Source organism: Amborella trichopoda, chromosome 9 (assembly GCF_054954075.1).
Source record: "Amborella trichopoda isolate Santa Cruz 75 chromosome 9, AtrichopodaSantaCruz75HAP2 v2.0, whole genome shotgun sequence".
In the NCBI taxonomy this organism is placed as follows: domain Eukaryota; kingdom Viridiplantae; phylum Streptophyta; class Magnoliopsida; order Amborellales; family Amborellaceae; genus Amborella; species Amborella trichopoda.
Genome location: NC_142344.1, coordinates 47,241,098 through 47,251,838, shown reverse-complemented (window position 1 = coordinate 47,251,838; position 10,741 = coordinate 47,241,098). Strand labels below are relative to the sequence as shown.

The following is a 10,741-nucleotide window of genomic DNA, read 5'->3' as shown; positions in this document are numbered from 1 at the left end:
TATTTGTCGCTCTCGGATGTTTAAGTTGTAATGAACGTAGACTAGTTTATGAAGCTTCTCCGAAGCGAGTCGATTCTTTCTAGTAGTGTACAACTATTGGAACGTACTCCAGTTTCACTCACAGCCAGTAACAGAACATGTCTAGGAGAGCACCTTGATTGCTATCCTCTCCAGGTGAGGTGCATCACTACCATATATCTCCCATCATATATCTCTTTTTTCTTATACTATTCTCTGAACAAAAATAAAATTTTAAAATGGTTATACATAAATCTTGACACCAACCTCGCTTCCTGTAGAGTCTCCTTCACAATTTTGATCTCACCGATCTCCTCTAACATAAGATCGATGTTGTGTGTAGCATACGGGGTCCATACAAGATGCTTCCTCTTATCCATCAACTTCCTGCTCGTAGAAACACATGCACGCGTATTGTCTGTAATAAACTGGACTACATGCTTATCTCCCACCTCCTCCACTATCTGATCATATAGTCGTACGTAGAAGTTTGCATCCTTCTTCCTCCCCGATACATCTTTGTTAAACAGAAAAGTTGTACCTTTTGGGGAATAGGCCAAGAAGTTTAGAAACTCCTTTTTGCCAACTTTATTCAACCAACCATCACTCATGAGAGTAATGTATGTTCTGGGCCAACTCTGTTTATATTCTTCAATCCACTTTCTAACTTCCTCCACCTCTTCATCCAATATTGGCCCACTAAGCTCATATGTCGTCGGGGGTTTTACCCCGGGCTCGGCTCTTTAGATTGCGTTGACCATAGGTAGAAAATATGGGCTATTGGCTGCATCAAAGGGGATCCCTTTATCGTAGAACCATTTACCAACATATCTGCCCAACATGTTTCTCGTACCTTTCGCCATGCCTTTGAGAGTCATCTGTTTTGACTTAGGCTTTGAGAAAAATGGGTCTATATGACTGTGATCTGCAATACTGACACTCCTAGATAAGCTAGAAATAATTTCTTCAACATCTAATTTCTCTTGATACATATTGCCACCAACCCCTCCATACATATTTGAGCTGGGCCCGCTATATATGCTCGAGCTGGGCCCACCATGCTCTAAGCCGTCTTTTTATTGATGCCTGCTTCTTACCAGTCTCTCTCTTAAGAGATTTGGATTTCCAATAAAGCAGCTAAGGATATGGAAGGTTGATGTCTGATCATTTTCAATTCGTTCTCTCCTGATTTATGATTGGGGAATTTTTATTGTGTTTTACATGTTAAAATTTTAGTGGTTTTTTCTCAGTTTTACAAGAATTCCCTGATGACTGAATTAGGCTAAATTTTATGATAATGAAATTGAATTTATGGGAAAGCATGATGTTGCAATTTAGTACATGGCTGGCAATTATTTTGGCCTTATTCAATTATACAATTAATTAAATTTTTAATTTTTGAATTTTGCATCATGGACACAAGCAGTAATACTCATGGAAAACTGTAATGTGGAACCTCAAAGGATCACTAGACTGAGGTATGAGGTATTTGACAATTGCGTATAATCCACTAAATTGGAGTAATATATATTGGAAAGTTGGTTACCTTCTTTGATAATTTTAATTTTCTCTTTGCAAGGCTGCCTATACCAATTCATCTATTAGTTGCTCCTTCAATACTAATTCTTGTGGTTTTAGCAGGATATGTTAACCAGTTCTTCCTTTATTTTCTTTTAATATTGAATTTTTTTTTTTTTACTAACAAGGAAATATTGTGTTCCATGGCAATTACCTCATGTGTCTGAATGTAAACTTGATAAACCAAGACAAAATAATTTTCACACATTGATCCAGGATTTGAGGAATCCATAAATTTGCCCCAACATATGGTGATTGTAATTTTCTTAACATATAGAAGAAGAAGATGAATGCTTGGGAAAACTGCTCAACATGATCCCTGGTCTATTATGGATGATCTAAATAGCAAATTAATACACCTGCAATAAAATTTCTTTATGGATTAAACTGGTTAATTAACCGGTCTCCAAGTTGATAACTTCCAGGTGGTACCAAACACAAGTTTCTCAGCTCCCTCTTAATTCTAGAAAAATTACCAAACACAGTATTTTTTACTATGAGGAGAAAGATCATCTAGCTTCTCAAGGAGAAGGAACTTCCGGGTTCTAAATACAACCAATTTCCAATTGTCAAAAAAGCCTTATAGGTTCCATTTTGAATATTGTTAATAGCTTATACCAGGAGGAAGTAAATATTTCATCCAGTATGTTCGAGTTCATCCTTGTTGTTCCTGGGGGAGGTGTTGGGGGCCATCCTATGTAAGTTATTTGGTAATATTTGAAAAGGGATGTTGAACTTAGTTGGCATGATTATTGTTAATAATGATGGTTGGCATTTTCTTTAGATGCATGGAACCTTTCTTTTCTTTTCAATGCATCTGTAGTCACAGCTTACACCTTATATCATGCCCCACCATTATTTAATTTAATAAAGTGAACCAAACTTACGATCTAAACCATCCAATTTTTTAAAACATATTATAATTTGAATGTCTTAAAAAAATCATCCTAATTGGATGGACGTCGATATCAAATAATCTATATTGCAATAGAACGATTAAAAGTTGGTATTAATCTAGATTTTAGGAGATATTTTACCAATTGGTTACCAAACATAAGAAACTAGGTACACAAGTAGTCCACACATGTGAACCAAACTTGGGAAAAAATAGGATTGGAAAATTCTTGCACACGGGACGGTTCACATATGAAAACTGTTTTACATATGGAAACTGTTACGCATGAACCAAACGAGCTCTAAATAGGTTACACACAAATTCCAAACATGTGAATCAAATGTGGGAAAAAAATAAGATTAAATAACTCTTTCATAGCAAACTATTTATATAGGAAAACTGTTTTACATGTGACTATTTTATACAAACCAATCGAGCCTTTAAAGGCAGTGCATTACAGTTTGTTGTTTGGTCATGCCTTGAAGTTGAGGTGCTGGAAGTGCGCACTCCTCTTAAATTTGGAGTGGGGCCTTCTATCCCTCCCCAAAAACCTAACCTCTCTTTCTTTCTCTTCTCTCTCTCTCTCTGTGTGTGTGTGTGTGTGTGTGTGCTCACTCTTCTCTCATCCTCCTTGAACTTGGCCCTAGTGCTCCCTCTCTCTCTATACCACTGCAGATCATCTCTAAGTTACATACCCACTCGTCAATCTATCTGTGAAGCCCTAACTTTCGAATTAGCCATCACAGCTGATCGTAAGGTGCGGCTGATTTGGTTTAAGACCAATGCTTCCTTTTTGGCATGAATTTACATTTTTGTGCTTGTGGTTAATGTAAATGTTTTTTAGTTTTAGCATGTAGATGCTCTTTAATAAGCCAAATATTGGAAGTATATAAATTTTGAAGCGAAAAGAATTAAATTTTTATCATAAATGGAATGGATGATGATATACACTTAAAATGGGTTTCTTTATTGTGAATGTTGAACTATTGTCAATATATTTTACCTTTTATATATATATATATATATATATATATATATATATATATATATATATATATATATATATATATATATATATTTGACCATTATTTGCAGTCATCTTTACTCTTATAAGTGAAATTGTGCACGGGGATTGCCTTCTTATATTTGTTATGATTGCACATATTATTCTAATGTTTCAAATTATTTAGTTTACATTGCTGTTTACAGTAAGTAATTGAAAATTTTTTATGTCCAAGAAGTGATTTGTTCACCATATATTATAGAAAAAGCTATTTGATAATTAGTTTAAATAAAATGATGGTGATACTGTACCCCCTTTGGAGAAGGGATGATGTTTTGTCTTTACTGTCTATTGAGACTCTGCCCTGTTCTAATTGTGTCTGCACTGAACTTCTTGTTTGTTTCTGTCTGCTGGTTTCATGAGTTATCTGTTATGCTTTTGCTTTTGTAGTTTCATTTACTTCATTGGGTTAGGTTTCAATTTCTTTTTTATCTATAAAATCCTATATTTTGGGACCATGCCCACTAAATACAAAAATCCATGTAAGAAGAAAAGTTGTGGGATCTACTTGACAACGGTTGCGTCCATCTTAAAAATCTTGTTCAATCCAAGTTCTTCTACACTTACCACACCAAGCCACAGAAGCAGGATGGGTGTGCTGTTCTTGTTGAATGCATCTTTGTGGGGGTGTCAATTTAGTTCTTTGGTCTAAGTAACTAACATACTTCATATGCATGTTGCTGGACTTTGAGCCAATTATGGTGTCTACAGAAGTCATTCCTTGGATAGAATGGTTCATAATAATGTAAAATAGGAAGCTGCACTGTAAGGCAAACAAGAGTGGCAATCTTTTTATGCATTGATGGGTCTTCCATGGGATCTTTAGTATTTATGCTTCATGCATTTTTTTTTTTTCATTCATGCTTTATAAAAAATCCTTGAAAAATCCCTTCTTTTTTGCACAAGATCCCCAAAGAAGGCCGTCACATTCATTGTTGCCTCCTGTATATTAACCTTGCAATTAATTCTTTAGTATCTTCACTATCTAGGGGCAGATTCACTTTACTAGTTTAGGAGGCTTCATGTGATAGTTTGGTAGCCATCAGGGGGTGCTCTTGCTTTTATATATATATATATATAAGAAAACTCAATTACAAAGGTTTTTAGGATCCCTCAATTATATTGCGGATTATTACAAAAATCTGGCGGCTGACTTCAAACCCCTTTTTCATCAGCCGCTAGATGTTTTGCGAACTAAATTCCATATCAAACCCTTGAGTTTTAAGGTTTAATGTTAGGACCTTTAAAATGTTGGGATCAGTTAAAGAAACTGAGAAATTGGGATTTTTCAGTTAAATATTTCGCAGTTTCTTTAACGAATTTTTTCGAAGTCTTTGTAAAAGGGGTTTGCAGTCAGCCACCAGATTTTTGTAATAATCCGCAAGATAATTGAGGGATCCTAAAAACCTTTGTAATTGAGTTTTATCTTTGATTTCATCGGGAAATTTGTCAGCAAATTGTAAAACTCTGTCAATAGGAGTTATAGTACCTTGGGAAATATTATGTCCCAAAAATCAGATATTAGTTTGAAAAAGCTTAATCTTTTTGGCTGAGACTACCAAACCTCCTTGCATAATAATTTTATGGAAAAGATGCAAGTGTTTCCAATGTTGCTTTATAGATTCAGAGAATATCAGTACATCATCTATATAAACTATTGTAAAAATTGTGTATGGATTAAAAATTTCATTTATAATATTTTGAAATTCGGAAGGAGCATTTTGTAGTCGAAAAGGCATTACGTTCCATTCATAATGTCAAAACGGGCTGTGAATGCAGTTTTGCACTTATCTTTTTTGGCGATCTGGATTTGCCAGTATCCTGATTTCAGATCAAATTTGGAGAAAATCGTAGCTTTTGAATAATCTGCTCAGTAAATCCCGTTTATTAGGGATTGGATACCGAATCCATCTCAATGCTTTGTTTAATGGTTTATAATTGATTACTAACCTTGGAACTCCTCTTTCTAGTTCTCCCGCTTTTTCTACATAAAAGGCTAGGCAGCTCCAAGGAGAGTATGACTTTCTTATAAGATTTTTCTCCAATAAATCTTGTATTTCCTTTTTACAGATATCCAAAAGTCTGCTATTCATCAGGATTGGTCTAGATTTTATCGGAATAAGTCTTTCATCAAAATTTGGTTCATATGGCAACTCTACCATATGTTGTTTTCTATTCGAAAAAGCAGTATTCAATATTTGTGTAGTTTTGTCAAAATATTTAGAAGGTACATGACCTTGATTAATACAATTCAAATTGGCGCCTGAGTCAATTAAGTCGATAGTCTGGAAGTTGAATTCTTTGTTTACAACAATTGTAACATAAGTATGCCATTTTTGAGATATAACCTTATCAACTAGATTGACATATGTCAAGGTTTTCGGATTTTTTTCTGAAATATGATTATTTTTAGGGATGTTAATCTCTTCAAATTCATCCATTAATGGGATAACAGGTTCATTTCCTCCTGTTTGAGGGTCTCTAATTGTTCAATCTTAATCTAAGCTGTTTTATTTATTGTTTAATATTATTCGCTTCATATTTTAATTCTTCTATATGTATATATATATATATATATATATATATATATATATATATATATACTTAAAAACACCTATAGGTGATTTTGAACAGTGTTTGCCCCGCCACGGACATGCTATGTCCATGGCAGTTTTCGCATGTTTTTTTACCACCACGAACATGCTATGTCTGTGACGGGGTACTGCCACAGACATGCTAGGTCCGTGGCGGTCTTTAATCCTTGGCGTCCAAAAAAATCAGACAGCATCGAGCTTAAGGGCAAAAACTAAGGTGCACCTCAAAAATTCACTTGAAGAAGTTTCGATGCCGAAAAACCCTTAAATCTGATCATCTCGACCTTGAGATCATGGACGTAAAAGAAATGCACTTCAAATCTTGGAAATAGTGCATCTTGTAATACACTATTAGAACCATCAATTTTCAAGTATTTATGGATTTTCTTGATTTACACTATTTCTTCAGCTTTAATTTTATAATTAGAGTTGAAAATAAATTTTCAGGCCATCATAAATATTTTCATATTACTGAAATGACATCTTTTGACACTATTTGAAAGTGCTCCTCTTTGATTTTTTAGGGCCTCAGCGTTATACAACCCACACCCAATATATATATATATATATATATATATATATATATATATATATATATATATATATATATATATATATATATATTTATTTATTTATTTATATATATATTTATATTACATAAGCTAACTGTCAATGGAGAGCCCTTTTAGAATGTGAGTCGTTGCTTATATTTAGCTTTTTTTCATTTGGATCAAGATATGGATTGGGATATTTATTAGTAGTAGATGTGTAAATATGCATATTTATCTTGTTTGACTCTATGAAATTTTTATTATTGAATTGATATTACCCTCTTAAATATAAATACTTTAAGGTATGAATTAAACTAGCTAATTACCAGGTCTCCAGGTTTGAAACCTTCCCAGTGGTGGCTAACACAAGTATCCATGCTCCCTCAAATTTCCAAATAAGTTCTCAAACACATTATTTTTCTAGTACAAGGAGCTAGGTCATCTAGCTTTTGAGGGGGTCCGAACAAGGGGCTAGGTCATCTAGCTTTTGAGGGAGTCCGAACTTCCAGCTTCTAGGGAACTGCCTGCTTTTAGTTGTCGAACGGGCCCAGAGTGAAATTAGTGAAAAGCCCTACTTAATGAAAATTTCTATGGCCCAAGAACGCTGGAGGATGTGCACTGATTCTCTCTAGCACGATTCTTTCTCCAGGTACTCTGTGCATCTTCTCTGTGGACTCTCTCTCTTTCTTACCTTTGTTTTTCACGTTCTCTCTCTCCATATCCTTTTCCTTTTGGGTTTACAATGCAAAAGTTCATGCTTTTATGAGATTTTTTTATAAAAATCAGGTGGCCCATGCTTGTTGGAGTTCATATTTGCCTGAAGAGAGTGCAATATTGTTGGTTAATGGGGAATTGAGATTATATGACTTAAATTATTGTGTTGGGGTCAAGAATCTGCCTGTGAAATTTAAGGGAGAGTTGGTTTCAAAGAATTTGGGGAGTTTGATTTCAAGAGAGTCTGACAACGATTGGTTTTGTTGTGAATTTGGATGGCATCCTAGGGTTTTGATTGTTACTTCTAAAACCACGGTTTTGATGGTTGATTTTAGGGACAAGAAGGTGAAGGTTACAGTTTTAGCAAAGATCGAATTATGCAATTCTGTCAAGCACCATTTCATAGAGAGTGATAGATTTCAAGCTTTTTGCAAAGCCAGTTTTGATGTTTTCCTGTTCTCAATGGCTACTAAATACTATCTATTACTATTTGACACTAGGAAGCCATTAGATCCTGTATTGCAATGGGATCATCATCTGGATCATATGCGTTACATTAATATGTATAGATTATCAGATCTAAGACCATCTAATGGAAAACTTAAATGAGCTTTTAATTCAGGTTACGTTATTTTGGTGGGTTCTTTTTGAAATTGTGAGTTTAGCCTTTTTTGTTATGGGCCTCATCCTATAGTTGATTTGAAGCTAGGTTGGACCTCTGATAGTGGTTCTTTATATGCTTGGGGTCTTCCATCTGAGATCGCTTTGGTTTCACAGGATTGTTGTTGTATTGATTGTGAATTGAAAGAAGAATTCAGGACAGATTCATATAAGCTGCAAAAGCGTGAGAAGGTTTTGGGTTTTTTTGTACTTAGTGAGGCATGTTCAGAGAGATATGAAGATGATTGTACAAGTGGTTTCTTTATGATTAGGCTGACATCTAATGGGATCTTTGAAACATTGAAATGCCAGGCTTTGTGGGATTTCTCTTGTGTAAAGTCCAGTTGTAAACCGGTTCAGGTACAATCTAGGACTACATTTCCTTCACATGTGGAACCAGAAGACATCGATCATCTCAAATTGCTGCACAAAAAGTTTGATTACTTCTTGGGATACTTCAGTGGTGGTCCAACTCTTGCTGAAGTTTTGAATTCGAGACTAGAAGAAACTTCAAGTAGAGGATCAATGCATTGTAACAATGTTGAAAGTACCGAAGCTGCAAAGGAGTTAATATTGGAGGCATGGAAAGCTTCAGGTCAGGTGGAGTTTGGCTCACTTCCCTCGATGGACTATGTTCTTGGTGACATAAATACTCCTAGCAGTGCTCATGAAATTATATCTAAGAGTATATGGACTGGTCTAAATTTGTGTTATGTGGAGTTGGCATTTGATTCAGATCTAAATCACACTGGTCCTGACTTCTTGGCCATTCCTAGCTCCTCTTCCACTCAATTGCCACCGTTTCCATTTCGTGTACCATCAAAAAGTTATGGGAGATCGCGCTCCAAGGCCACTAAGAAGTGTGATCAAGTTGGTCCTCTCAGTGAGAAGGGTGATGTAATTGATCTAGTGCCTCCCCATCTAGTTGGGCCAATGCTCCCCCTTCCCCTTTTGCTAACTTTTCAGATCATCGATAAAGGAAGAACATCTTTTGTTCCTGAGATTAATTGGTTGTCTACAGATGCGGAAATGGGTAATCAATGTCAAGAACTCATCAGTTTAGCCAAGAGTTCGAAACTGCCGAAATCTCATCCTAGACCTGAAGTGCCTTATGCGGTGTCTCTCTCTGATGATTATGATGCATGGACTGAGTCCCAAGACCCCGAAGAAGAGGGGCACTTATTCTACATGAGACCCAGGCAAATAATTTGGATCCTGAGAAGTCACCCCTTGAAAACCTTTCTTTTGGGAAATCATAATTTGGTCATTACAAAGACAACATATTTGATATTTTTATTACTGCATTCCATAAGAAAAATTGTGATCCTAGAGGTGAAGAGAAACTAGATGCATCAGAACTCTTTGACGAGCTAAGTCCTGTGAAGCTGAATTTTGGTGGATCTAGAGTCAAAGTTGAATCAGAAGAGATGGAAATATTTAAATGCTTGAAGAAAAGATTTTCTCAATGGCAAGAAGGTTTCAAGCCACGCCAAGATTATTTGTTACCGAAGATGGAGAAAGGTGGAGAGTAAAAGATGGAGAAAGAAGATGGATGGTGACCATTTCATAGTGTGCATCTCCACTTTGAATTGGCTTTTTTCATTTGGTTTGGATTGGCTGTTTTCTCTTTGGACTTTATTTCTTGATGTGACACTGGCATTGGGTCTTAATGAGGGTGTGATACGGGCGTTTCATGTGTCAAATGCACTTTGAATTCCCTTTTTGGTGAATGGGTCCCCTCCCTATGTTGTCCCCCTCTATTCGTTTTGAATAACAGGTTTATAGACTTGAAACTTAGAATTTCCTTTTCGACACAACCAACCTTCGGTTTTGTGCTCTCCTTTCTTATGCAACATTATTCTCATATCTTGTGATGAGAATTCTTCCTTTGATGTATGATGTGTGGATCCTATTTATTGTTATTAGAAAACAGTCTGTGTTCTTCTTAGATTAAGGCAAAGAATAAAAGGAACAAAGAACTGTATTTATTTTTTTAAAGAATATATTATATTATTAATTGGAATACCTTTTTTTTTTTTTTGGTGCTTTGTGATAGGTAATCTGGGATCTTAATCCAAGGCCACAACGACCCCTGTTATTTCATCATCATCATTAGAGCCTTTGACCAACTATTTACGGTTGGCTAAAAATTTCACAGTGACCCCTGTTACTTGTGATTAGTAAATATTTCACTCCTATGAGTTTGCACAGAAATAGCTTAAACACAGGTCTTATAAAAGGAGTGGAATTGCGATGAAGATTCTTTAAATTGGACGTAGAATTTTGCTATGTGGATTTCTGATTGACGAGTTCCCAAAGTCTATTTATTATGAGAGTAAGTAATGACATTTAAGAGCTGCTCAGTAACAGAACTAGAGTGCAAATAACTTGGAATTCCAAGTTGCAACTGACAATAAATTAATGAAAGTTTTATGCAAAGTCTGGTGGGTCTGTTCATCTGTTTTATGTTCTTTCTTCGTCATTATATCGTTTTCCTTTCATTTTAATTAGGCTCTGAAACATTTTATTTGCTCGAGTAAATATCATCTTGTGACTATAAATCCAAGAATTTAAGACTCTAGAGAATTAAATGTAATTAACCTCTTATTTTTGAAGCTCTATTTACGTGTGTATCTTTGGGAGTACAAATTTTCTGAGTCTTGAGGTT

The 10,741-nt window shown here is 35.2% G+C and overlaps 1 protein-coding gene across 1 annotated transcript; it reads left to right on the top strand.

The window, feature by feature from the left end:
* The first annotated feature begins 1,452 nt into the window (after positions 1-1,452).
* On the top strand, positions 1,453-9,136 carry LOC18444664 (uncharacterized). The gene is made up of 4 exons (XM_088847820.1): positions 1,453-1,503; positions 7,486-7,976; positions 8,079-8,970; positions 9,095-9,136. The coding sequence occupies exons 1-4, from the start codon at positions 1,453-1,455 to the stop codon at positions 9,134-9,136; spliced, it is 1,476 nt and encodes a 491-aa protein (XP_088703946.1).
* The last annotated feature ends 1,605 nt before the right edge of the window (positions 9,137-10,741 follow it).

What these genes read in the sequence shown, in the direction of transcription:
- LOC18444664 (XM_088847820.1), top strand. Translation starts at nt 1,453, where the DNA reads ATGGAAAACTGTAATGTGGAACCTCAAAGGATCACTAGACTGAGGTAT. An exon ending in TCACTAGACTGAGGTATGAG is followed by an intron (nt 1,504 to 7,485) that starts GTATTTGACAAT and finishes TATAAAAATCAG; the next exon opens with GTGGCCCATGCTTGTTGGAG. An exon ending in CTCTCAGTGAGAAGGGTGAT is followed by an intron (nt 8,971 to 9,094) that starts GTAATTGATCTA and finishes GGTTGTCTACAG; the next exon opens with ATGCGGAAATGGGTAATCAA.